The 24,161-nt window shown below is 47.1% G+C and overlaps 1 protein-coding gene and 1 pseudogene across 2 annotated transcripts in view; one reads left to right on the forward strand and one right to left on the reverse strand.

Annotated features, from left to right (window-relative positions):
• Positions 1–473: 473 nt before the first annotated feature.
• The window catches only part of LOC147603269 (protein CELLULOSE SYNTHASE INTERACTIVE 1-like), a 32,592-nt gene continuing 8,904 nt past the window's right edge, over positions 474–24,161 (reverse strand). For both annotated transcript variants that reach the window (XM_086796726.1, XM_086796727.1), the window contains 4 exons: positions 21,586–24,130; positions 16,651–17,111; positions 16,384–16,500; positions 474–820 (listed from right to left, as the gene is read on the reverse strand). In XM_086796726.1, the coding sequence (XP_086652852.1) occupies positions 677–820; positions 16,384–16,500; positions 16,651–17,111; positions 21,586–24,130 (3,267 nt within the window). In that variant the 3' untranslated portion in view covers positions 474–676. The remainder of the gene's footprint in view (positions 821–16,383; positions 16,501–16,650; positions 17,112–21,585; positions 24,131–24,161) is intronic.
• LOC147603270 (uncharacterized) lies at positions 17,216–19,418 on the forward strand (annotated as a pseudogene).

A 24,161-nucleotide genomic window follows, 5' to 3' on the forward strand; every position in this document is an offset into this window, starting at 1 on the left:
GCATCTCATCCACGCTGCACAAACTACAAGCTTTATTGATACAAATAGCTTAAGTACCAAAAGAGAACTGGAACATAGACAGGATACACTGAAAGGAACAGATACTGAAGCCCCCTATACATACCAATAATACTTTCTGCACGCCACATGCACCTTTACCACTAGAGAGAGGCTAGCTTATACACTACTACGCCTCACAAAAAGGCTAGCTGCCCCTGCCTTTTGTCAGGCCAATGCATTGCACAAGCCTTTTAGCACCTTTACCACTAGAAGGAAAATAGCCCAAGGGCTTTCTGCCATGCTTGCTGCCCCTATCTTGTGCTATCCTTTTCCCAAGGCCATGCCTTCTGCCCCTATCTTGTGCTATCCTTTTCCCAAGCCAATGTATTGTGCAAGCCATTTTCCTCCACTGATACACGAACCAAACCGTGTACCCACTATCACATTTCTCATCTTCAAAACACACTCATCAATTTAATGCCAACTACCAATTCCTTGGAATTGCAATGCAAGTATTTGTAAATACAAGGCTTGACATGGAGAACTACTATTGTAAGTGTATAAAAAAGGCTTCCTATCATTTCTAAGCAAGACATCTTAAGAGAATTTTACTCACAAGTTGCTTGCATACACAAGCAAATACAAATTAGAGCTCTCAAAATGAGAAACATCAATGTCATCTATTTGACCACTGAAACTCAATCTGAAGAGTTCGTGAACTGCCATCCCGATTAGTGTCTGGAATAAGTGTGTATTGCCCACTGACTTTTCCAAGCATCACAACACGATCTATCTGAATTGTTACTTTTCCCAATGAGCCCTGAATCCCCACCCCCCCCAAAAAAAAGGTTAGGTAATCTCTCTCTCTCTCTCTCTCTCTCTCGCTCTTGGCAAGCACATTTAACATAGCCCTCTGGCATGGCTTCCCACCCTCTTGTTCTAGTTACACCAACACCACTATCCATAATGCCAGGGGTCCATAATCACGTGACTATTCTTTTTTCCCGGGAAATAGATCCTTCTATTAGGTAACAGAAAACCAGCCACAAAGGGCTAAATACAACCACGAAGGGCTAGATACAAACTCACCACGCTGTACGGGGCGGGGATCAAAGAATCAAGGGGTGGAGAAAGATATCAGGCCTCTTTCCTGAACCTCCAAGGGCAGCTACCTGTGTGCAAGCCAATCTCCAAGGGACCTAGCAAGTCCTACCTATGCTCAACGCTCCCCATGATACATGAGGTCGGGCCCCCAACATATGGCCACAGGGTAAACGGATCAAGGGGTTCCATATTAGTGCCTGCCGAAGACGCTCCTCTGAGGCTACTGGAGCTAGCTGCCTAAGGGTTGGCCTAAGGTGATCCCAAGCTCGGAGTGAGCTGGCTGTAAATCTGTCCTCAAAAGCAGGGCTAAATCTGCGGGCCCGCAACTCTGTGAAGATCCATCTAGTACTCTGCGGTGGCCAGGGGCCCCTAGGCTCGGGGTACACTGAGATATGAAGAAATATATATACCTACACGAACATGCCCAAATTCACCTTATAAGAAACTGCAATTTATAACCTCATGGTAATCATCCACAAGACAATAAACCATCAACTAGATCCATCATGCATAGTATGAAGGAACACAAAGAGCACCACCTCCCTTTGGCATACAAGGCCTAGAATGGTGAGACACCAAACAGATACGAATGGGAGCTATTGTCTCCTCAAAAATATGTGCCATCAACTCGAATACATCGGAAGAAACGGTAATCCACATGCAGCCCCATGATCCTGGGGACTCTAGCGGGAGAGCCCTCACAAAAGCGGCAATGGTTATCTCTACCGGCTCCAAGAATCGATGAATCAAGCAGCGGACGGAATGACACGACTATTCTAATAGGTCACATATTGGCAAAATTCTACCGATATGCGCTAGAGTCAAAAATCAGTTCTCTAGCAAAGAGAGACAGCTTTAGGATGAGGGCAGGCAAGCTTCCAGAGGCCCTACTCCAGATACATTGGTATCTGTCTTGTATAGGCAGATGATTTAGTGCTCATCTCAGACTTGGCGGAGGAGTTGAGGCAACACCTAAAGCATAGTTGCTAGGCGTTTTTTGAAACGCGTTTCAAACACGTTTCTTTCAAATCCCAGACGTTTCAAAAAAGTTTCATACAAGAAAGGGGGGGAGGAGGGGGAGGGGTACTGCGATTGGGATATGAAGATATATATATACCTACACGAACATGCCCAAATTCACCTTATAAGAAAGTGTAATTTATAACCTCATGGTAGTCATCCAAAAGACAATAAACCATCAACTAGATCCATCATGCATAGTATGAAGGAACACAAAGAGCACCACCTCCCTTTGGCGTAGAAGGCCTAGAATGGTAAGACACCAAACAGATACGAATGGGAGCTATTGTCTCCTCAAAAATATGTGCCATCAACCGGAATACATCGGAAGAAACTGTAATCCACATGCAGCCCCATGATCCTGGGGACTTATGCGGGAGAGCCCTCACCAAAGCGGCGATGGTCATCTCTACCGGCTCCAAGAATCGATGAATCAAGCGGCAGACGGAATCACACGACTATTCTAATAGGTCACATATTGGCAAAATTCTACCGATCTGCGCTAGAGTCAGAAATCAGTTCTCTAGCAAAGAGAGACAGCTTTAGGATGAGGGCAGGCAAGCTTCCAGAGGCCCTACTCCAGATACATTGGTATCTGTCTTGTATAGGCAGATGATTTAGTGCTCATCTCAGACTTGGCGAAGGAGTTGAAGCAACACCTAAAGCATAGTTGCTAGGCGTTTTTTGAAACGCGTTTCAAACATGTTTCTTTCAAATCCCAGACGTTTCAAAAAAGTTTCATACAAGAAAGGAGGGTATAGGCCTCAAAATTTACATATAAGTTTATAATATGCAAAAGATATGTTGCCTTGCCTGCAAAACAATATTGAACATGCATCATTACACATTAAAACATGTTTACAAGTTAAAACTAAAGATTCAGGGTGACCCACTTACAGTGGGTACCCAACCAACCAATTGGCATAATTAAACTAGTGACATCAAGAATCAAGATCCGGATTCCATCATGGCAATTGCTCAAAACTCAAGAAACAATATATAAAGCAAGCAAGAGTGGCATAGTCCACTGAGCACTCAAAGTGATCACAAAAAGTCTAAATCCTCACCTGATAAAAAAACAGAAAACTAAAGTTTGAAATACACGAAGTAAAGCATGCTGATAGATGCATGACAAACTAAACGAGCCTGATAGCCCCAAAGGCTAGAGTCCTAAATCATCAATAGCCTCCTGGATTAAAAACGCCCAAATTGTACTGATAAAAAGTGGGAGGGAATGAAACAGGTTTCATTCGAAAGAAACGTTTTTGAAACGTTTCGTTTCATAAAAAATTAATGAAACGCGTTTCTTTGCAACTATGACCTGAAGGAACTGCAGGTGTTTCATGAGAAGCAAGAGCTTACAGTGAACCTTGGCAAAACCAAGGTCTTGATCACACCCAGTGGTATCCAAGCACCAATTAACATATGCAAGAAATTTTGTGGAGATAGTCACACCCTATGTCTGCCTCAGAGTTACTTTCACTGGCTTGGTTTTCACCATGTGCCCTGCAACCCAGGCAAGGTTGATCAAGGGATATGCTGTCCTAGCCCTCCTTGATAGAGTGCTTTCAAGCTTCATCCCAAGAACCCAGTACTAAGGGGTGACTCTTATGACACTTACGTGACTCCTCCGATGATGTATGGGGCTTCATTTTTAGTTGACTCAAAGCAGAAGTAGGGCTAGAGTCCAATGGCCATGGTATGTGATCCTGGGTTCTCTGAGTTGCCCCTCTGTTAGATACTTGGTCCAAACCAGTTCATCTTCAATTGTAACTGCTTGTCAGCTGGATGATGTTTCATGTTGATGAAGGTGAAGCTTTGAAGAGCTGTTATTGGGTCTAACAGTGGGAGGAAACTGGAAGTTTGCTTGTTTTTTTCTTCATTTTCCTTTGTAGCCCCAAATCTCAAGGATGTTGAGACTGTTTGTTTGTTTCTGAGAAGAATATGGTATATGGAGCTCGAGTTTTTGTGAATTGATGAGTTTTTATGTCATGGCGCTATATTTGTGTTGTATTGAGTGAGATGATGGAGAAGGATCCCCTATGAGGGACAATCTGTTGTCTACTGTGTCAGAACTGATTCTGAGTCTAAATCAGAAGAGAGAGTACGTAGAGTCGGTTATGTGTCAGCAAAACGTCAGAGATGTCAGCTGAGAGTGTAGGGATCTTGACTTGACTTGACTTGTCTGTGTTTATGAGAAGAGCTTGTGAGTGTGGTCTGACAATCTGGACTGTTAGGAGTCAGGAGTCAGGAGTCAGGAAGGCTAGTGGTCAGAGAGTGTTTCTAAGGCAGCAGGTTGTCAGCTGCTATCAGCTGAGGGTTGATTGTGATGGATCTTGGTCAGTTTGGAGCGGTCGGAGGTTCTAGAAGGGTCAGCGGACAGAAAGGTGTGTAATTCTACTACACAGAGGTCAGTTTACTCTATTTTGGACAGCTAGGTCTGTCTCAAATAGAACAGTCTGAAGGGAGTCAGAGAAGTGTCACCAAAGGGCTGCCGGCTGATTTTGAGAGCTTCAAAAGCAAGGCTTTAAGGTGAGGTGACGATTGGGGAACATTCTAGGAACTTGGAGAATATTTGTCTGACTGGAAACGAAGATCAAAATTTGGAGTCAAATTTCAGATAGCTGGGGTGTATCCAGGTCAAAAGGTCAACAGGGAGTCAACTAATGGGTGCTAACGAGTGCAGTGAGGCTCTGGAGTAAGGTTTTGAGGGTGGCTAATAGTGGAGGAAAACCTTGGAGTCTGGAGGAGAGGATTCTGATTGGGAACAAGAGGGAGGATTTCGGAAGCAGAATCTGAATAGATCTGTGTCAATTGGGAGTGGATCTGGTCAGCTAGAAGTCTGCTGAGGTCAGGAGAGGCTCATACTTAGTAGATCAAAGCTTTTGGAGGTGAGAGCTGACCTGGAAGGACATTTGTAGGCATTAGCTAAATCTAATAGGGAGGTTGGGAGGATGTAGAAGTGTCCAATTGAGTCAGCTGAAGCTAGGAACAAGTGCAGGTCTGATAGGAGCCCTTGGAGCTGGGATTTCAACATCCCCCAGTTCTGATCCCTTTTGTTTTCTTCCTTGTGTGCCTACTGATGGTGTATAGAGGTCATCACCCAGAGACCACACATTGTTTTGGTTCCCCCACTGAGGTTCAAAAGGTTCATTAGGGCCTTGTTTGCCAAGTTGGAAACCACTTGGAAGTCAGCTCAAGGCTTTTGATGTGATCATGGGCTGTCCAAGGTTTAGGGGAATTGATGGAGAGGATCCAGCTAGGTTTTTGAGGCAGGTGCACTTGTTTTGTCTTGTGAGGAACAGGGACTGTGAAGCAAAATGGTTGAGAAGGCCTTTCCCTTGTTTCCGGAGGCCATGCATGTAGGTGGTTTGAAGATTTGTAGGATGATGTAAAAGACAAGTGGGCATTGCTGGAAACAAAGTTTCTCCAAAGGTTTGCAAGAAAGATGACTCGTATTGAAGCTTGGAGGAAGCTAATTGTGGGTATGCAAGCTGATGAGTGTGTAGCTGATTTCTAGCAGAGGTTTGAAAATGCATGGCATTCATGGGAGAAAGCAATTTTTCATACTAAAGAGCTGTCTTTGCCTGAGTTGTATGGTGGTTATGTGAAGAGGATGAAGTTGCAGACATGGATCAGTCTGTTAAGCCTAGTACTGAGGGAGAAGTTGGAGTATAGGGGACCCAGGAGCTTGAAAAAAGCTCTTGAGATAGCTTGCAGCAAAGAGAGGCGGCTGAGGTTCTATGCTAGCTTGAGTCACCTGTCAGTTGTTCAAGGTTTAGAGCTTGTAGATGCACCCTATGATTAGAGTATTGGAGCCAAAAGTTTTGCAGGTACGGGAAGAAATTACAATGTCAGACTCAGTGAAGGATCATGATATGTCTCATGTCTCTGTGAGCCTGGATACAGTGTCGTGTGATCTGAAGCCTGATGATGGTGAAGTGGCTGCTACTCCAGCACTTGAGTGTAAAGACAATGAGCGTTTGGTTTAAAGTGAAGCTGACCAACTACTAGTAGATATGGGAGATGATGCATGTGTTAGCATGGAGACAAATAGTGTCAGAGATGCCAATGACATCATGCGTAAAGATGTGTTTGAGTTAATTGAGGAAAGTAGTGAACAAATAGAGAAGTCTTTCACTGTGGGTCATGTGGATGCATGTGTTCTGCTTGGTCAAGAAAGCTTGGATGAGACTGAGTATGCTGAGCAAGGTGTGGAGAGCCTTGAAGAGATGGCAAAGTTTTGAAGCAGGAGGTACAAGGAAGTAGCAGTGAAGAGACTGCAGTGTCTGAAGTTGTTGATGAGAGTGATGTTGGTTTGGATATGGCTGACACTTGTTGTCTTGATTTTTCTTCTTTGTTTGATGTTGATAATGAGCCTTCATTGAATAGCTTGGGAGATAAGTCCTTTAAAAGAGATGATATGAAGGATGTTAACTCTGAGCTTGTTGAGCATAAGGATGTGGGTAGCATGATAGTTGATTCATGCGGGCCATACTTTGTTTGTGAGGATGAAGCTGAAGATGCTGTGGTGAATGAAGAGTTTACAGGTGTGCCTCATGGCGGGTTGTCAAATGTTATTGCAACAGAAAGCGCAAAGGTTATGTTTTTGTTCACTAATGGGAATGCATACAGTAGTGTTGGCGGTGTGGGTACTTATAAGAGTCTGGAGATAACCAGAAGAGCAGATGATTGGCCAAAATGAAGAGAAGGATTTGGGTGTTTTTGTGAGGGGTTTCTACCTCAGGTTGAAAAGATAGTACCATTTGACCCTGGGGGATGGGCTATAACAAAGTGTCAGTATGCATGGTGGATAGTTGTTTTTATTGTGGCTTTTTGGCATGTTGTCTGGAAAGATGGAGGTGCAGGTTGGTTGTAGGAAGACAAGTTGCAAGAAATAATATATGAAAACATGAATGTTTTCATTGGGGGGGGGGGGGCGGCGCCGCTAAATGTGAGGAGAATCCAGAGCCCTCTCCAAACAACACATGTAGATATCTGAAGTGTACATACTATCGTGTGAAGTAAATCCAGGGTGGCAAAATCAACATGGCCGATGAGTTGATAAGCGCGGGTGCGCAATTGGAAAATAGAAAGTGTATGGAGCTAAAAAGTTGGACGGCGCGGGTTGAAGAGGCACAAAGGTGACCATTTCACGTGACTCTCTAGTGGCGGTGGCGAGAGAGCACCAGAGAGAGTGGAGAACATCGTCTGTAGCGGAGTGGTCTCCTGCAGTATCGATTTTCCTGTTTGCAGTTTGCAAGCCTGAGAACTTCCATATTTTGAAGATTACAATGAAGCGGAGCAAAGCAATGAGAGAAGGCTGGTTGAATCAGAGCAGAGGTAGGACTGAGTCTAGAGAATTGGCCATGGTGTGTGATCCTGGGTCTCTAAGTTGCCCCTCTGTTAGTTACTTGGTCCAAACCAGTTCACCTTCAATTGTAACTGCTTGCCAGCTCGATGTTGTTTCGTGTGGATGAAGATGAAGCTTTGAAGACCTGTTGTTGGGTCTAACATTGGAGGACCTTGGAAGTTTGCTTGTTTTTTTCTTCTTTTTCCTTTGTAGCCCCAAGTCTCAGAGATGTTGAGACTGTTTGTTTGTTTCTGAGAAGAATATGGTATATGGAACTCGAGCTTTTAGTGATTTGATGAGTTTTTATGCCATGGTGCTATATTTGTGCTGTATTGAGTGAGATGATGGAGGAGGATCGCCTACGAGGGAAAATCTGTTGTCTACTGTGCCAGAACTGATTCTGAGTCTGAATCAGAAGAGAAAGTACATAGAATCGGTTATGTGTCTGCTGAACGTTAGAGATGTCAGCTGAGAGTGTTGGGATCTTGATTTGACTTGTCTGTGTTTGTGAGAAGAGCTTTTGAGTGTGGTCTAACAATCTGGACTGTCAAGAGTTAGGAGTCAGAAAGGCTAGTGGTCAGAGAGTGTTTCTGAGGCACCAGGTTGTCAGTTGTTGCTGTCAGTTGAGGGTTGATTGTGATGGATCTTGGTCAGTTTGGAATGGTCGGAGGTTCTAGAAAGGTCAGCGGACAGAAAGGAGTGTAATTCTGACACAGAGATCAATTTACTCTATTTTGGACAACTGGGTCTGTCTCAGATAGAGCAAGTCTGAAGGGAGTCAGAGAAGTGTCCACAAAGGGCAACTGGCTGATTTTGAGAGCTTCAGAAGCAAGGCTTGAAGGTGAGCTGACGATTGGGGAACATTCTGGGAACTTGGAGGATGCTTGTCTGACTGGGAACAAAGGTTAGAATTCGGAATCAGATTTCGGACAGTTGGAGTGTATCCAGGTCAAAAGGTCAACAGGAAGTCAGCTAATGGGTGCTGACGAGTGCAGTGAGGCTCTGAAGTAAATTTTTGAGGCTGCCTAACAGTGGAGGACAACCTGGGAGAACGGAGGACAGGATTCTGACTGGGAGGCAGAATCTAAACATCGCTGATGTGAGGAGACTCTACGTAGAAGAAGACCAATGCAGAAGCAAAGATGATGTCGGAGCTGAAGCACGGTCAATGACGAAGCCTTGCGTCAATGTTAGGCAAAGGCACTCCGTGAGGTGGTCGGTGTCGAAGGCTCGTGTCGGTGGATGCACAGGCACTCAGTGGTGGTAGTGAGCAGCGGAAGGGATGCAAACTCTGGTGACAAGGGTGCTGCGGTACCTGAGTGGTGATGAAGAGCAGAGAGGGCTGCCGTTGCGAGTGGTGCAAGCTATGGTGACAAGGGTGCTGCGATACCTGAGGGGTGGTGAGGAGCAAAGAGGGTTGCTGTCCCGAGTGGTGGTGGTGCAAGCTCTAGTGACTAGGGTGCTGCAAAACCTGAGTGAAGTGAGGAGCAGAGAGGGCTCCCGTCCCGAGTGGTGTCGATGGTGGGCAAAGAGTGGGCTGCCGTCCCGATGGTGTGATGTAGCAGAGAGTGGGCTGCTGTCCCATAGAGTGAACTGAAGATAAACGCTGATGTGCTGAAGTGTAGTAGAGAGTGGGCTGCTGTCCCATGAGCTGAGGTTAAACGCTGGTATGCTCTATTGTGGCAGAGAGGGCTGCTGTCCCATGAATAGATATGTAACGCTGATGTCATTTATGTGGCAGAGAGGGCTGCCACCCCAAAGTGTAGCCAAATGTAAAACGCTGAAGTACTGTGCTGTAGCAAAGGGGGCTGCTGTCCCAAGGTGTGACCTGATGTAAAACGCTTAAGTACCGGAGCTGACAGGCAATGATGAAAAGCCAGATGTGGTGTAGGGCCCACCACCACCACCACCACCACCAGCAGCAGCAGCAGCAGCAGCAGATGGTACCTAATATGATATATGATGTGGTACTACGTGAAGAGGCAAGGCAATATATAGTGTGTGGGGCTGCTGGTCGGCCAGGCTAAAGGCTGTCAGCCAGCAGCAAAGACCCACAAAACAAGAAATAAGACCTAAAAATCCAGAAAAAAACCCTTTTTAGGGCTGGACAAAATACTGTTTTCACACAGATAAATACACACACACATGTGTTAGCAGTCATCTCCTGTCTGTACACTATGTCAGGGCCTCTGGTGTGGGTGTGCCCGCCCAGTTTTGGTGTTTCCCCATTTTTTCCTCACTTCCTGTATTTTTCCCATTTTGCTACATGTGGGAGGTTGTCTGCTACCTCTCGGCTGTTCCATTTGCTGGCAACTGATGGTTGCATACCCGACTGCTGTCCAGCCCTGGCCGACTGCCCTTGTGCTGGCCGACTGCACTCTGTGCTGGTCGTGGGCATCTAGGCTGCTGTCGGCTGTTTTAGTGCTGGCCGACCAGCAGCTTGGGGCCATAGAAAATGGCCCCATGCCCCCCACACTTGTCATTGAGCACTCCGGGATTTCTTGGTGTATTTATAGCAGAGTTACACTATCTTCTCTCTCTTGCATCTGTGTATTGCTCTCTTCAGCACTTGTCTTCATTTCCGTTGAGCATTCTGACATGGTATCAGAGCCCCAGGTCGCTTGAAGCTTGGAGACAGTGGGACGTCGAGGGTTTGCTGATTTAGGTGCTGATTGGACACTGTTTTGGGCTGGACGGGACTTGGAGATCAGGTAGAAGGCGGCCATCACCATTGGACAGCCACCTTGCATTCTATTTGCAGCCTCTTCTTCTTCTTTTTTCGCACCCACCCTCCCTTCACAAGACCTTGTGAACCCATGAGATGGCAGATTTGCTTGAGATGGCTGAGAAGCACGTGAAGATCCGGACACTCCCCACGTTCCCGGTGGACCACCAGTTGGACGGGAACAACTACGGCATATGGAAGGTAATGATGGAATCTGTTTTGGAGTCTAATGACTTGGCTGATTTCATTGTTGTTGGGGTTCCAAGGCCGGAGTTAGAGGACGGGGAGTTACCCTCTATTCGGAAGGAACGGGAGGCACAGGCACAGTTATGGGATCATGTCAATGCCAGAGTCCATTCTTTCATCTTCCTCAATTGCACACCACAGGTGATCAATCATATAAAGCATATGACGCTGGCCAAAGGTATTTGGCAACATTTGGCTTCTCTCTATAACAGGGTATCACCCATGAAGAGAATCTCCTTGGAAGTTCAGATGCGGGTGAATCCTGCAAAGTCGTCAACGATGCGGGAGCACATCAACAAGCTGCAGGCTCTTCAGTAGGAAGTTCTCCAGGCAGGGAAAGAGATATCATCAAAGGATATGGCCATAATGTTGCTGTCAATGATGCGGGAGCACATCAACAAGCTGCAGGCTCTTCAGTAGGAAGTTCTCCAGGCAAGGAAAGAGATATCATCAAAGGATATGGCCATAATGTTGCTGTCACATTTGCCCTCTCAATACTCAGCCTTTTACTCTTTGTTGATCACCAATGGTAGGCTCAGCACCATCACATGGGAAGAGCTTGTGCCCATGGTCTTGGACCAAGAAGAGCGGTTCACTAATCCTCCACAGGGCGGAGGTTCTGAGGCCTTAACTGGCCAACGGTCGAAAGGCCGTAATAACAACAACAAGGGCAAAGGGAAGGCTTCATCGGAGAAGTTTTGTGAGAAGAAGCCTGATTCAGACCGAGAGAAACTGAAGGCCGAGGGGACTTGTAATGATCGTGGCGAGAAAGGCCACTATTGGGAGAAGTGTCCCAAGCGGACTGGGAAGAGTGCTGATTCTTCAGCTTCAGCTGCAAAGACTCCAGCCTTTGTGCACTTGGGAATGTTGGACACGGATGCTTCCTCTTCTTTGAGCGAGGAGGCAGTTGGCTTCACCCCAAAGGATACTCAAGAATGGATTCTTGATAGTGGTGCTTCCAGGCACATGACTCCTTCCCGTGACTTCTTTCAAGGTTTGAAACGACAGTCAGGTCGCATCTTCATTGGCGACAATTCCACCATACTGATACACAATGAGGGCCGGATGGAGATCATTCCCGATGGAAGAGGGGGGAAGCATTCCTCTCGTGTTTTTTATGTCTCCGCACTTGGTTTTCATCTATTGTCAATACATGAGGTGTGCAAGATTGGCTTCCGGGTGGAGTTTGAGGAGCATTCTGTTGCTCTACGGGACCACGAAACTGGCTAGGCTGTTTGGGAAGGCGGCGTGGAGAATGCTATATACAAACTCTCTGCACTCTCCTCTTTGCACTCTCCTCTTTGACAGGTTCTCAGATTGGTGATTTGTGGCACTTCCGGTTCGGCCATTTGAATGTGGATGTGTTGCGGGGCGAGCTTTCCAAGACAATGGTGGTTGGCTTGCCAGATGTTGGCAGCAAGCAAGGACGTTGTAGTTCTTGCATTCATGGTAAGCAGCACAAGGAATCTTTTCCGAAGCAAGTTTCTAGACGGGCTTCGAAAACTTTGGAGTTGGTACACATTGACTTGTGTGGATCTATGCAGAGAGCATCCTTGAGAGGTTCTTTGTACTTTATGCTACTTGTTGATGATTGTTCCAGATTCACATGGGTTTATTTCCTTTCACAGAAGGACCAAGCTTTTGCTTGGTTCAAGGAGTGGCATGTGATGGTGGAGAAAGAGTATGGCTTGCAAATTAAGACTCTTCGGGCTGACAAAGGAGGTGAATTTTCTTCCAATGCTTTCGTGAGATTTTGTGCGGAACATGGCATCAAGAGGGAGCTGGCCAGTACAGGTTCGCCATCAGAGAATGGAGTAGTTGAACGTAACAATAGGACTATGGTGGAGATGGTGAGAACGATGCTGGAGCATCGTGATCTTCCTCGTCCACTTTGGGGAGAGGCTATGGCTACGACTGTCCATATCCTGAACCGTTCTTGATAAAAGTCATTCAGCGAAGCTTTTACAAGTGAACTGTGCTTTGATGTCTCGTATCATGTGGACAAAGAGCCCACTTCCGTCAAGGAAGCCCTTGCACAGGATACTTGGAGGAAAGCCATGCAGGTGGAACTAGATGCCATCGAGAAGAATAACACTTGGGAGTTGGTACAAGGCCGTCGAGATGGTCTGTCATTGGTGTCGAGTGGGTCTTTAAGACCAAGTATACGTCAAATGGGTCGGTGGACAAACACAAAGCCACACTTGTGGCTAAGGGTTATGCTCAAGGCCTGGCATCGACTATGAGGATACCTTTGCACCGACAGCGAGGATGACCACGATTCGGACCGTTCTTGCCCTTGCTTCTTTTCAGCGGTGGCCTGTATATCAGATGGATGTTAAATCTGCATTCCTTATTAATGGTGACCTGCAGGAGGAGGTGTATGTTGAGCAGCCTCCAAGCTTTGAGGTTCCAGGATCCAAGGGGATGGTTTACAGGTTGCAGAAGGCCTTGTATGGTCTTAAGCAAGCTCCCAGGGCTTGGAATCAGAAGATTGATTCCTTCTTTCTACGGACTGGGTTTCAGAGATCGGTTGCAAATCCCAACTTATATCTCTTTCGGGAACGTGGCATGGTCACATTGATCATCCTTTATGTGGATGACCTCATTCTCACTGGCGGTCATATGGAGCACATTATAGTGACGAAGGCTGCCTTGTCAAAGGAGTTTGAGATGACCGCTTTAGGCTTACTCCACTTCTTCTTGGGAACAGAGATATGGCGGACCCAGAGGGGGTTTTTTGTCTCTCAGCAACGGTATGTTCGTGAGTTGCTTGAGGCCTTTGGGATGGAGAACAACAAGCCTATCACATCGTTGATGGACCCGAACACTAAGCTTACAATGAATGATCCTTGTGAGCCAGTTGATGTCTCTCTGTACCGGAAGCTGGTTGGTTCATTGATCTGGTTGCTGAACACCAGATTGGACTTGAGCTTTCTTGTAGGGCTGTTGAGCTCATTCATGCAAACGCTGTTGAAGTCTCATTGGGACGTAGGATTGCAGATCTTGCGGTATCTACAGAGTACGAAGGATCTTGGACTCTTCTACACCACTAGAGATGCGAGTTCGACTCCAAGGATGGAGTGACTCGGATTGGGGAGGAGATCTAGACATGAGGAGATCCACATCAGGCTACAGTTTTTCCCTCGGCTCAGGAAAGGTTTCATGGAGCAGCAAGAGGCAGCCAACTATTGCCTTGTCGTCGACAGAGGCAGAGTACCGGGCTGCTTGTGGTGCTGCTTGCAAGGTTGTGTGGTGCTTAGCGAGATTGGGTTTCCATAGAAGGAGCCCATAGTCATCCAGTGCGATAACCAAAGTTGTATCGCTATTGCTCAAAACCCGGTCTTCCATGCCCAGACCAAGCATATAGAGATACAATATCACTTTGTTCGTGAGAAGATTTTGGCTGGTGACATCTTGCTTCTTTATTGTTCGACGGAGGACAATGCGGCGGACCTCTTCACGAAGTCTCTACCTCAGGCTATGCTCCGGCGGCACTCCAGCTCACTGGGGTTGGTTCCATATCCAGGAGCTGAGAGGGGGTGTTAGCAGTCATCTCCTGTCTGTACACTATGTCAGGGCCTCTATCGTGGGTGTGCCCGCCCAGTTCTGGTGTTTCCCCATTTTTCCTCACTTCCTTGTATTTTTCCCATTTTTTGCTACATGTGGGAGGTTGTCTGCTACCTGTTGGCTGTTCCATTTGCTGGCCGACTTATGGTTGCATACCCGACTGCTGTCCAGCCCTGGCCGACTGCCCTTGTGCTGGCCGATTGCACTCTGTGCTCATCGTGGGCATCTGGGCTGTTGTCGGCTGTTTTAGTGCTGGCCGACCAGCAGCCTGGGGCCATATAAAATGGCCCCATGCCCACCACACTTGTCATTGAGCACTCCGGGTTTTCTTGGTGTATATATAGCAGAGTTACACTATCTTCTCTCTCTTGCATCTGTGTATTGCTCTCTACAGCAGTTGTCTTCATTTCTGCTGTGCATTCTGACAACATGTCACATGCCATGCGGATTGTGATTGTGATTGTGCAGATCCACCTCACTTCAGAGTGGAGACAAAGGGCAGATGGCATTGCCAGGAGGACAGGATCCATAGTCTGCTCTCTAGAGATCAGTTGGAGGAGCATTTCATTTGCAGATGCTTAGTGTATAATGAGATTAACCAGAACTTCCACTGCCACTACAGGGAGGGATCACGCCCATTGTTTGAGATTATTGACTCTACTTGATGGAGCTTTGCACACATTAGATATCTTCTTCTCAAAGAGGGTAGAGCCTAGATTCAGAATAGCTCACGATCATCCATCACGAGCTTCTCTTGTAACACGAAAGGGCATCACCAAGCAACGACCCCCAAGACCACTGGATTCAAAGGATCCTCCCAGGCCGACCAAACGGCACACATCAGGAGGTGAAACGCGTTTCAGGTTTTGAAACATTTCTGGTGATGTGATATGGCACGTTTCAGGAGTGAGACGTTTCCTGCATGTCAATTCTGCCTTCTCCCACGCTTTTCGAAGATTGGCGGCATATCGTTGAAGTAAAAAAGACCCCAAAAAACATATATATATAAAAGCCACCCACTGATCCATGTCCTCGGCACTCTTATGGGTGCCCATTGGGGTGTCAATCTATCCTGCCTCATTGCAGCTGGTTGCATATATACAGAGAGTACACCAGCACTTTGGAACAACGTTACCTATGAATTCATATGTCACATGCACTTAGAATCTTCATGGGCCAGCTACATGTGTCATCACACAGACTCCTACAAGTAAGAAACAAGAGCTGCAAACACACACAAAGCCTGTGAAATGCATTAAGTTGAGACTGAGGGGCACGCCTTCCTTTGATGCCCAGCGTCGTATGAAATTACAGGCTGTTTTCATTGCCTATTCGGACACGTGGTTTTGATGCCAGGAAAGACACACCGAGTTCTCAAAACACCTATGAAGCAGTTTCCATCCCTGCAAGGTCACCTTCTTTCCATGGTTGATAGCAAATTGCAGCATTGCAGTGGGCGCTTAAATGGCTAAGGTGATAGGCCAGCAACATGCTACAGATGGGCTGCCCAGTAGCACCAGCACAATATAGATGGCACAACATACTGCATCAGTTCAACCAAGACTGCCTCAATGTCACACGAGTAGTAGTAGCTTTGCACTGGATACAGGCACCACTCTTCACTTTCAGGATGGCACTTGCTTCGCCTTGCACCCAGACCAACATCAGATAACAGCAGCAGACCACCCCAGCTTACTTGAGATCCAGCCATGCCTTGGTACTCCATGTGGGAGTCGGGACATGATCAGCAGCCTCAGGGCTTGGCATGTCTCGATAGACACTGCTGGGAAACTAACAGGAGCTTCCAGCCTTCCGCACCTCCCACACCGAGCCCACCTCCCCCCACAAAGGCAAAGTATGTCACTGTCATTGGGGCAGAGCTTCTACACACTCTTAAAGCCCATCAGGAATGGGTTCAGGGTACATTCTGGCTATGTGCAGCTTTTCTGCACATCTAGAGCACATGAGTAATCTACAAAAATTTACTAAAGAGAGTTTTTGGTCTTAAAGCCTGAAAGTATCCTGTACAAGCATAGTAGGCCCTTGCATGTAGAGTTTTACTAATCTCAAATGCAACCGAACAACTTGATTAACAGCATGTGTGGCACAGTGGCAATATCCCAACTGCTCAAGCTGACATGGTGGTTAGAAATATAAGAACAGTACATACTAAAAAAAGCATGCACGAGTAAGGAAAGTACTCATCAGGACAATGTTATTGGACAGAGGAGGCCTATGGGCTGCATGGAGGAAGCGGACAGGCTGTGCAGTAAGGTCCAGGACATGAGCTTCAAAGACAAAGATGCACTTGACAAACCAATGAAAACAAAATGGAGCAGAAAGCATTTGTTATTGCCACTTTTGTTACCTTCCCGAAAGCATTTTTGCTCTTGCAAGATATACGAAGCTTCTGGCCCTTTGGAGGGGTATCAAATGCCCAAGCAAAGTCTTGGTTCCATTCTGGAGAGCTGCTGCTGGGAACAACCTGCCACAAATCATGGTCTTAAACTTAGTTGATTGTAAACTCGAGCAGATTCATGTAACACATCCTTTTCGAATACAGCTGAACATCAAGGTGTTGAGAGAGTCTGAGAGAGAGAGAGAGAGAGAGAGAGAGAGAGAGAGAGTTTAATACCTTTGTTTGCCGTGGAGCACCATTGCCCAGTGTAAGTTTGCAAAAAGCATTGGTGCTCCCCATCGATTGCTTCAGATTATGGCCGCGCTTGATAGTGACCACCAAACTTCCTGGGAGACACTGCAACAAAGCATCTGCCTTTTCCTGGAAGGGCTCTGGACCTGATCTCATCAACAACTGCAGCACAGGAATTGCATCAACCATAGCCATAGCCTGTGTTTTGCCAATCTCTGTTGCGTTAGCAGTGGACGACCACGCTTGCCTCAACAGTAACAGTGCATCCAATGCTGCTTCTTGAGCAAGTTCAGTACCAGCTTTTAAAGCACCCACTAATTGAGGTATGCACAATGTAGCCGCCTCTGTGCCACGAAGCCGTGGGAAATTATAAAAGAGAATATCGATTGCCTTCAGCATATCTTCGTTGACTGTCCCCGTGGCCCAAAACTCTCGCTCCAGAGAAGCTAAAATCATTTAAAAGGAAAAGTAAGCTCTCTCTCTCTCGCTCTCTCTCTCTCTCTCTCTCACGGTGATACTAGACAGACGCACCACCTGACGGTGCGAGACCTATGGGACCAGTCTGAGACTTGCAGTATGAAACTGCAACGGAGCATTGAGACTGGATGTGGGGGCCTTTGAAGACAGCTTCAGAGATTGGGACATCATCTTCTACTCGGAGACACGTCAGGCCCCAGGCAGCACATTACCGAGAGTGACGGGATACAGAAGGGAGACGACTTGTAGACAGGAGGCCCGTTCGAAGCATGGTGGTCGCAGATCTGGAGGAGTTGCAGTTCTTTTTAGAGAGGAGCTTCAGCCACTCATCCATGTTATGCGCCGTGATGAGAGCGCGAGGTACATGTGGGTCAGAGTGAGGGCAGATGAGGGTAGACCCCTATACATTGCTATATGTTACTTTCCACCCAGCACATCTCATTATGCAGCGCCCAAGGGGCAATCTCCATATATGATTCTAAATGAGGACATATGGGAGTTCTCCAGGGAGGGAGATGTTATCATACTTGGGGACTTTAATGCTCGAACGGCTCAATACCAGACCTCCTTCTTTGACACTTCGGAGGAGATGTTGAGAGAGATAGATGTGGAGGAGATGTGTTTGACCCGGAGATCACAGGATGAGGTGGAGTGTACTGAGTATGGGAGATACCTCTTGGAGATGGGGACTGCACATGGGCTGGCCATTTTAAATGGCCTAGAGAGGTATCCACTTGCCAGTGGCTTTACTTGCTTTCCACACAGACATGGGGCCAGCACAGTGGATTATGTTTTAGCCTCGCCAACTTTCATCCCGAGTATCCAGGATTTTGCAATTGGCCCCAGACCCATCGGAATTACGGTGGATCATGCACTTCTCTCCTTTACGGTGGATTTCCACTACAGTACCCGCCAGGTTGGGCAGTCCTCCTATCGCCCGAGATATACCTTCTGTAGAGAGGCTGATGGAGTATACACCGCAGAGATCTACAGCTTGTTGAGTGCAGAGGATCCACAGAGGCCATTAGCAGAGCTCACACAGATCCTGACAGAGGCTTTACATACAGCTGCAGCGCGGCCTTCCCACACGTAGCCCGCAGTACGACCACGTCCTGGGAGCATGCCCCAGAATAGTTGGTATGATGATGATTGTAGGGAGCTCAGAGCCCGGCTACAGAGAGAGGTGGCCACAGGTGTTACTACATATAGACAGTCACGCATCATCTTCCGATCCCTCATTCGGCGGAAGAAGGGAGCATTCTTAGCTCGGCTGGAGAGAGACATCTATCAATTGTTTTTGAGTCAAGATTCTGGGGAGGCCTGGAGATTGCTTAGAGTGCACCCCTCGCCTCCGGCCATTACCTCTCCAGATACATGGGGCGAGTATGCAGCCTCCCTCTACACAGTACCAGAGCAACCACCACTACCGAACCCTCCAGAGCCTTGTCCACCCACTTCTACCTTCTTCACAGCAGAGATGGTGAGGAGGGCCATCAACAGATTGCATACAGGGAGGGCACAAGATCATGAGGGCATTGTAGCCGAGCATTTCATACATGATAGAGATATGATTGCAAACTTGCTAGCTCTCATGTTTAATAGAGCCATGTGTGAGGGGTTTCCTGGGCCTTGGAGTACTTCCACGATTGTGCCGGTACTCAAGTCTGGAGATCCGAGCCTGCCGACTAACTACCGCACCATTATGATTGGTCACTCGCTGGCCAAGCTATATGCCTCTATTCTTGAGCAGGAGTTGAGCAGATGGGCAGAGAGACAAGGGATCCGAACTCGAGGACAGGCCGGTTTCAGGAGGAGATTCTCTACTTTGGATCATATCTTTACCCTCAGGGCTATCATTGAGGAAGGCAGAGCACATGGGAGGAGGATCTACTGTGGCTTTGTGGATTTCCGCAAGGCCTTTGACACACTGCCCAGAGCTAGACTGATGAGCAGGCTGCAAGACTTGGGGGTTCCATGTGAGCTCATTTGGGGTATTATGGCACTTTATGAGCCAGTAGTTGGGCAGGTGCAGACTTCAGAGGGTCTCTCCCAGCCAGTACACTCCACTGCAAGGGTGAAACACGACTGCCCGCTCTCTCCGAGTCTGTGGACTATTACATTGATGAGATCTCTGATTATATTGGGACACGAGGGGACATAGGAGCCCAGTTGGCTGGCACTTGGATACCTCTGCTCTTATATGCTGATGATATTGTACTTATAGCAGACTCACCAGAGGGTCTGCAGAGGCACTTGGATACTATACATGCTTATGCACAGGACAGTGGGCTCTCAATTAACCTTGGTAAGACCAAGGTTATGGTGTTTAACACTAATCCCACTCTTTGTCCACAGCAGCAGCAAAACCCACACCTCTAGTTACCCCCGACTTCGTCTCCCTCTTCTTCCAAATGGAAGAGCAAAGATGAGAGGATGAAGCTAGACGGTTGGAAGAAAAAGCACATAGACGGGATTATGAGGAAGCCCAACGTAGGATCGACGAAGACCAACGTCAGGCTGAACTCGTCGCTCGGGAGCTCGATCGAGAGTGCATGTTACTCAAACGCAAAGGGAAAAGGCGGCTATACATCTGAGGTATCAGTACCTCTCTTCAGTTTCCCTAGCCAGCAACTCGCGATATTGACTACCGTCATCTGAACTCAACCGAACTTAAGTATGATGGTAAGTGTGATCATTTAGTAGTTAATCAATTTATTCATCAACTTAATGCTTATTTTCCTTTAGCTAGGATCACAGACCCTCAAGATAGAGTCTACGTAGCAGCTCCCCATCTTACTGGTGAGGCAGTCACTTGGTGGTAGCATTGGTCTAGTCTTCAGACAAACCAGACCACATGTGTCAGCTTTTAGCTCTGATACATTTGTCCATGACCTAAAGACCAGATTTCTCCCTACCTAGTATTTGACCTAGATGAGTTCTATGGACTCAAACAGAACGGTTCACCCGTGCCTCAGTTTTCCGGCAAGGTTATAACTTTAGCACAACGGGTTATCTGAGCAGGCCAAGATAGATCAATTCATTTGTGGATTAGATCCTAATATCCGGTTGACAGTTCATAACCTTGAACCCAACACATATGACCGGGCTTTGAATTTGGCTCAAAACGAAGAAATAAGAATGAACGGAGGCAAGCCTAAACAACCGCAGTCTAGTACCAAACCCCAACCATGGAACGGTAATTCGTCTTCTAAAGACGCTAAGACAGACAACAGTCTTAGCTCTAGTTCAAGGGGTAAGGAACCCAAGCCTAAGAAAACCCCGGAGGAAAAGACTAAAGTAGGCATCTGTCAAATCCCCAAAGGATCACCTCATGGAACGCTCCTGGTACAAGGCTCGAAACGTGCAAACAAACACGAAGGGGATGCAAGCCTGACTCACCTCCCAACCTTGACAGCCGTGGGCAAGCCCACAAGTCTTGGCTGTCCCCACCGAGCCACGAGCTGAGCTAACTAGTTGGACGTGCCGACCAATCTCTACCTCGTGACGTCCCATACCGCCACGAAGCCACCCTCGCAGGCCTCGAGACTACTGCCGACCTTGGCTGCAAAAAGCAAGTGCACGTCTGCACTAGATCCAGGCTCCTGACCATAGAGCTCTCACAAAGACACGCGACTCTATGAACTATTGACTAACCTTGGCCACCCTTTTATAGGCTCTTGGTCGGTCACCGGGCGCCCACCCATCCATACTTGGGTGCCCGCTCGTTAGTCTATCCCTACGTGTCCAACCTGTCCAAATGCACTCCCCGGCTGTTTGACTAGTGCATCTCAATTCTCCAGCTATCTGGTTTTCCTACCAAAAACTACATGCCCAGCTCCCGGCAATAAGCTGCCTGGACAATCGTACATACCTGAACTCCAGGTGGGTTACAAAACTGTGCAGGACTTCGCATTGGCCAGCTGACTACTGACTAGCCTATCCTAATGGCAATTGGCCCCTAGACTAGGCTCACCAAATGTTGTGCACAACCAGCCTAAAACTGACACTTTGCTGTACAGATATGTCTGCATGCCACCCAAGTGCAGTGAGTGCACGTGACAACAAACCCGCTCAAATGCTGAAGCACATCACCATACTCAATTTCTTCTGCTCAACAATTCAAACCTTTCAGTATCAAATCCACCTAGAAGCCTCCTATCTGATCTACTTCCCATACTGACATTCAATGAAGAAGTATGCCAAGGACATCCTCACACACATCAAAGGGAGCACTAGTACACACTTGGTTTTATGCAAGAAGCATGCATTCCTGAAGCCAATCAGCATGGAATACTTAAGATACTACTTGTAGTAATGGTTCATAGGCTAGCAACTCCAGAAATTGCTTCCCTGGTTCAATTCCTTCATTATAAATCTCAAGAAAGACGAAAAGAAACTACACACATAGAGCACATAGAACTTGGCAATTGAACATGAATTTACCTGTCAATGCTCTGATTATCTCGCTGGTTGCATACTCTTGAATGGTGTGGTTTGAAAACAACAATTTAATTAAAGCTGCTGCTTGTCCAGCAGTCTCAGTATTGCTTGAATTGAGCAGCTCTTGCAACACTTGGACCCCACCAGCCTCAGCAACCGCACGTTTGTTAGACCTGCTATGCATTACGAGATTTTGTAGAGCGCATACTGCTATCATTTTCATTTCCTCTGAGGGCTGATCCTCCAGCAGGCTCACTAATGCACGGCATGCTGACACGGCATCAGTTGTGCGGGCTAGGCCATCATGTTGGAAAAGGTCGCCCAAAGCAAGAGCTGCCAAGAGTCGAGCTGGCTGAGCCCGTGTTTGAGGATCAAGAAGGTACTGTGAGAGAGGAGAGATGGCAAACTTTGCACCTTTCATGTCTCGAACCTTCACATTGTTAAACAACGCTTCAAGAAGACGTGCTGCAGCTTCTTCACACTGATGGCACCTCAAGAGTTCAAGAAGTGCTTCTACTGCACCAGCCTGAGCCATTTCTTCTGCACTTGAGGCGTCGTCTCTCTCCAAAACAAGCAAGGCATTAAGAGCGATGACCACACTAGCTTCAGAGGTTGACTTTAGCAGCCTCACAAGCACAACAAGCGGCACTTGCAGGTAGTATTGTGAACTAAACCGCAGAATGTTTGAGAGCACATAAGCAGCTGACTCCCACAAGGCATGGGGTGGTAGGGGATCAGCTTGAACAATGACCTTCGAGAGCTCGATAATGCCACCAGCATCAGCTACAGCATTGGGCCAGCTTTTGGAAGCCCTCTCCAGAGCCTTGATTGCTTTCTGCTGTAAACTGTGTACTCCTAGTCCAGTTATCCGCACTAGAGGAACAATGGCCTGCTGGGTGGTGATATCCCGCTGGAATTGTTCTTGCACCAGGAGATGTGAAAGTAATTCGGCAGCAAGTTGTTGCACAGTCTGAGAGGGGGAATCAAGTAATGGAACAAGTGGCTCTATGGCCTGATTTGGGGTCAAATTCTGAATTGATAACCGCTGAGGCTTTTCAAGAATATTAACCAGTACTTGCATGGCACTATGCTGTCCAGACGTGCTTAGTCCTGGTCTGCCTAAAACATTGAAAAGAGGCTCAACTACTTGTGCTGCTGATGTTCCTTTTGCAATGCTGCTGTTGTTAGTTAGTATTCGGAGAAGTTCAGCCATCAAAGCGCACAAACTATCCGGTGCAATCAGAATGATCTCGATTATACTATCTACAATCCCGGCCTTGACCATATCTAACTTGCAGAGAGGTCGATCCTTCCCCAGCTTTGTGAGTGCACTGATTGAAGCCTCATGTAAAGCATAGTTATCACCAACAACTAGACCAACAAGAGGAACCACAGCACCTTCCGCTGCAACTATCTCAGCCTGCTGTTCATCATCCAGTAGATTGTCCAATGCACATGTACCTGCAAGTTGTGCTGTACTCGAATCTGCACTCAAAAGTGCTATTAGAGGTTGAATGCAATTTGATGCCCCTGGCATTGTTCGAACTCTCGAATTACCAAAAAGAACTCTGCAAAGCTCTGCAGCATCTTCCTTCAACTCTAGAGAACTATCAGAAGACAACACTCGACATAAGCCCTCTACTGCATTTGCACCAGCATCTGCAATTGCCAATGCCTTTGGAGGATTGTCTGCAGATAATCTGATGAGTGCACCAATCGCAGCACGTTGCTCCTTCTCAGAGCCCGAATTCAGCATCTCTACTAGTGGAGGAATAGCTTGTTTACCTGCTTCTCCAGACCTGATATTCTCAGCAGTAAAAAGTCCCTGTAATGCCCTTGCTGCATTATACCTCGAACCCCTAGTTCCCAAGCGGAGCACTGCAACAAGTTGGTTTACAGCTCCAATTGCAGATTCATGTCTTCTAAGCTCAGCACTACTGAACAAAATTCTGAGTAAATCAGCTGTAGCTTCTTCTATTGCATCTTGAGGACCCAATGAAAGATACTTTGTTAGTGCATCAAGTGCTCCAGCCTCAGCCATTGCCAATTTATTTGTGCTGCTTCCTTTGGCAAGCTGTGTCAGTAAACCGAGAGCCAAGGACGGTGCACCAGGCCGATCTGGGATAGGCTTCAACAGATCCACCAAAAAAGGTATGGCTTTGCGAGCAGTTGCACCAACTCTGATGTCATCCACTCTGAAAAGCCTTTCAAGGGCTACCTGATCTGGATTTGGAGCAAGAGAGAACTCTTCCGATAGAGCAACAAAATTTGCTATATCAGACTCCAGACTTCCAAGGAGAGGTATCAACCCTCCCGCTACTCCTGAATTCGCAACAGCAAGAAGAGTCCCACGGCTTCCGTTGCATATAAGACTGGCAAGAGCTTGTGCAGAAAAATATCGATCAATAGCTTCCTCAGATCTAAGAAAAAAAGCAAGAGACGGAATTGCACGCATAGTCCCAGGTGACCGAGTGACATCTCGATGCTGAAATAGTATTGCAAGCAACAGCATGCTCACCCATATACTTCCATTATCCTCCAAATCTGCCTGTACAGAGTGACCAAATATTCAGCTTAGT

This window comes from Cibotium barometz, chromosome 64, assembly GCF_041138505.1.
Source record: "Cibotium barometz isolate CiBa-2024 chromosome 64, ASM4113850v1, whole genome shotgun sequence".
NCBI lineage: Eukaryota > Viridiplantae > Streptophyta > Polypodiopsida > Cyatheales > Cibotiaceae > Cibotium > Cibotium barometz.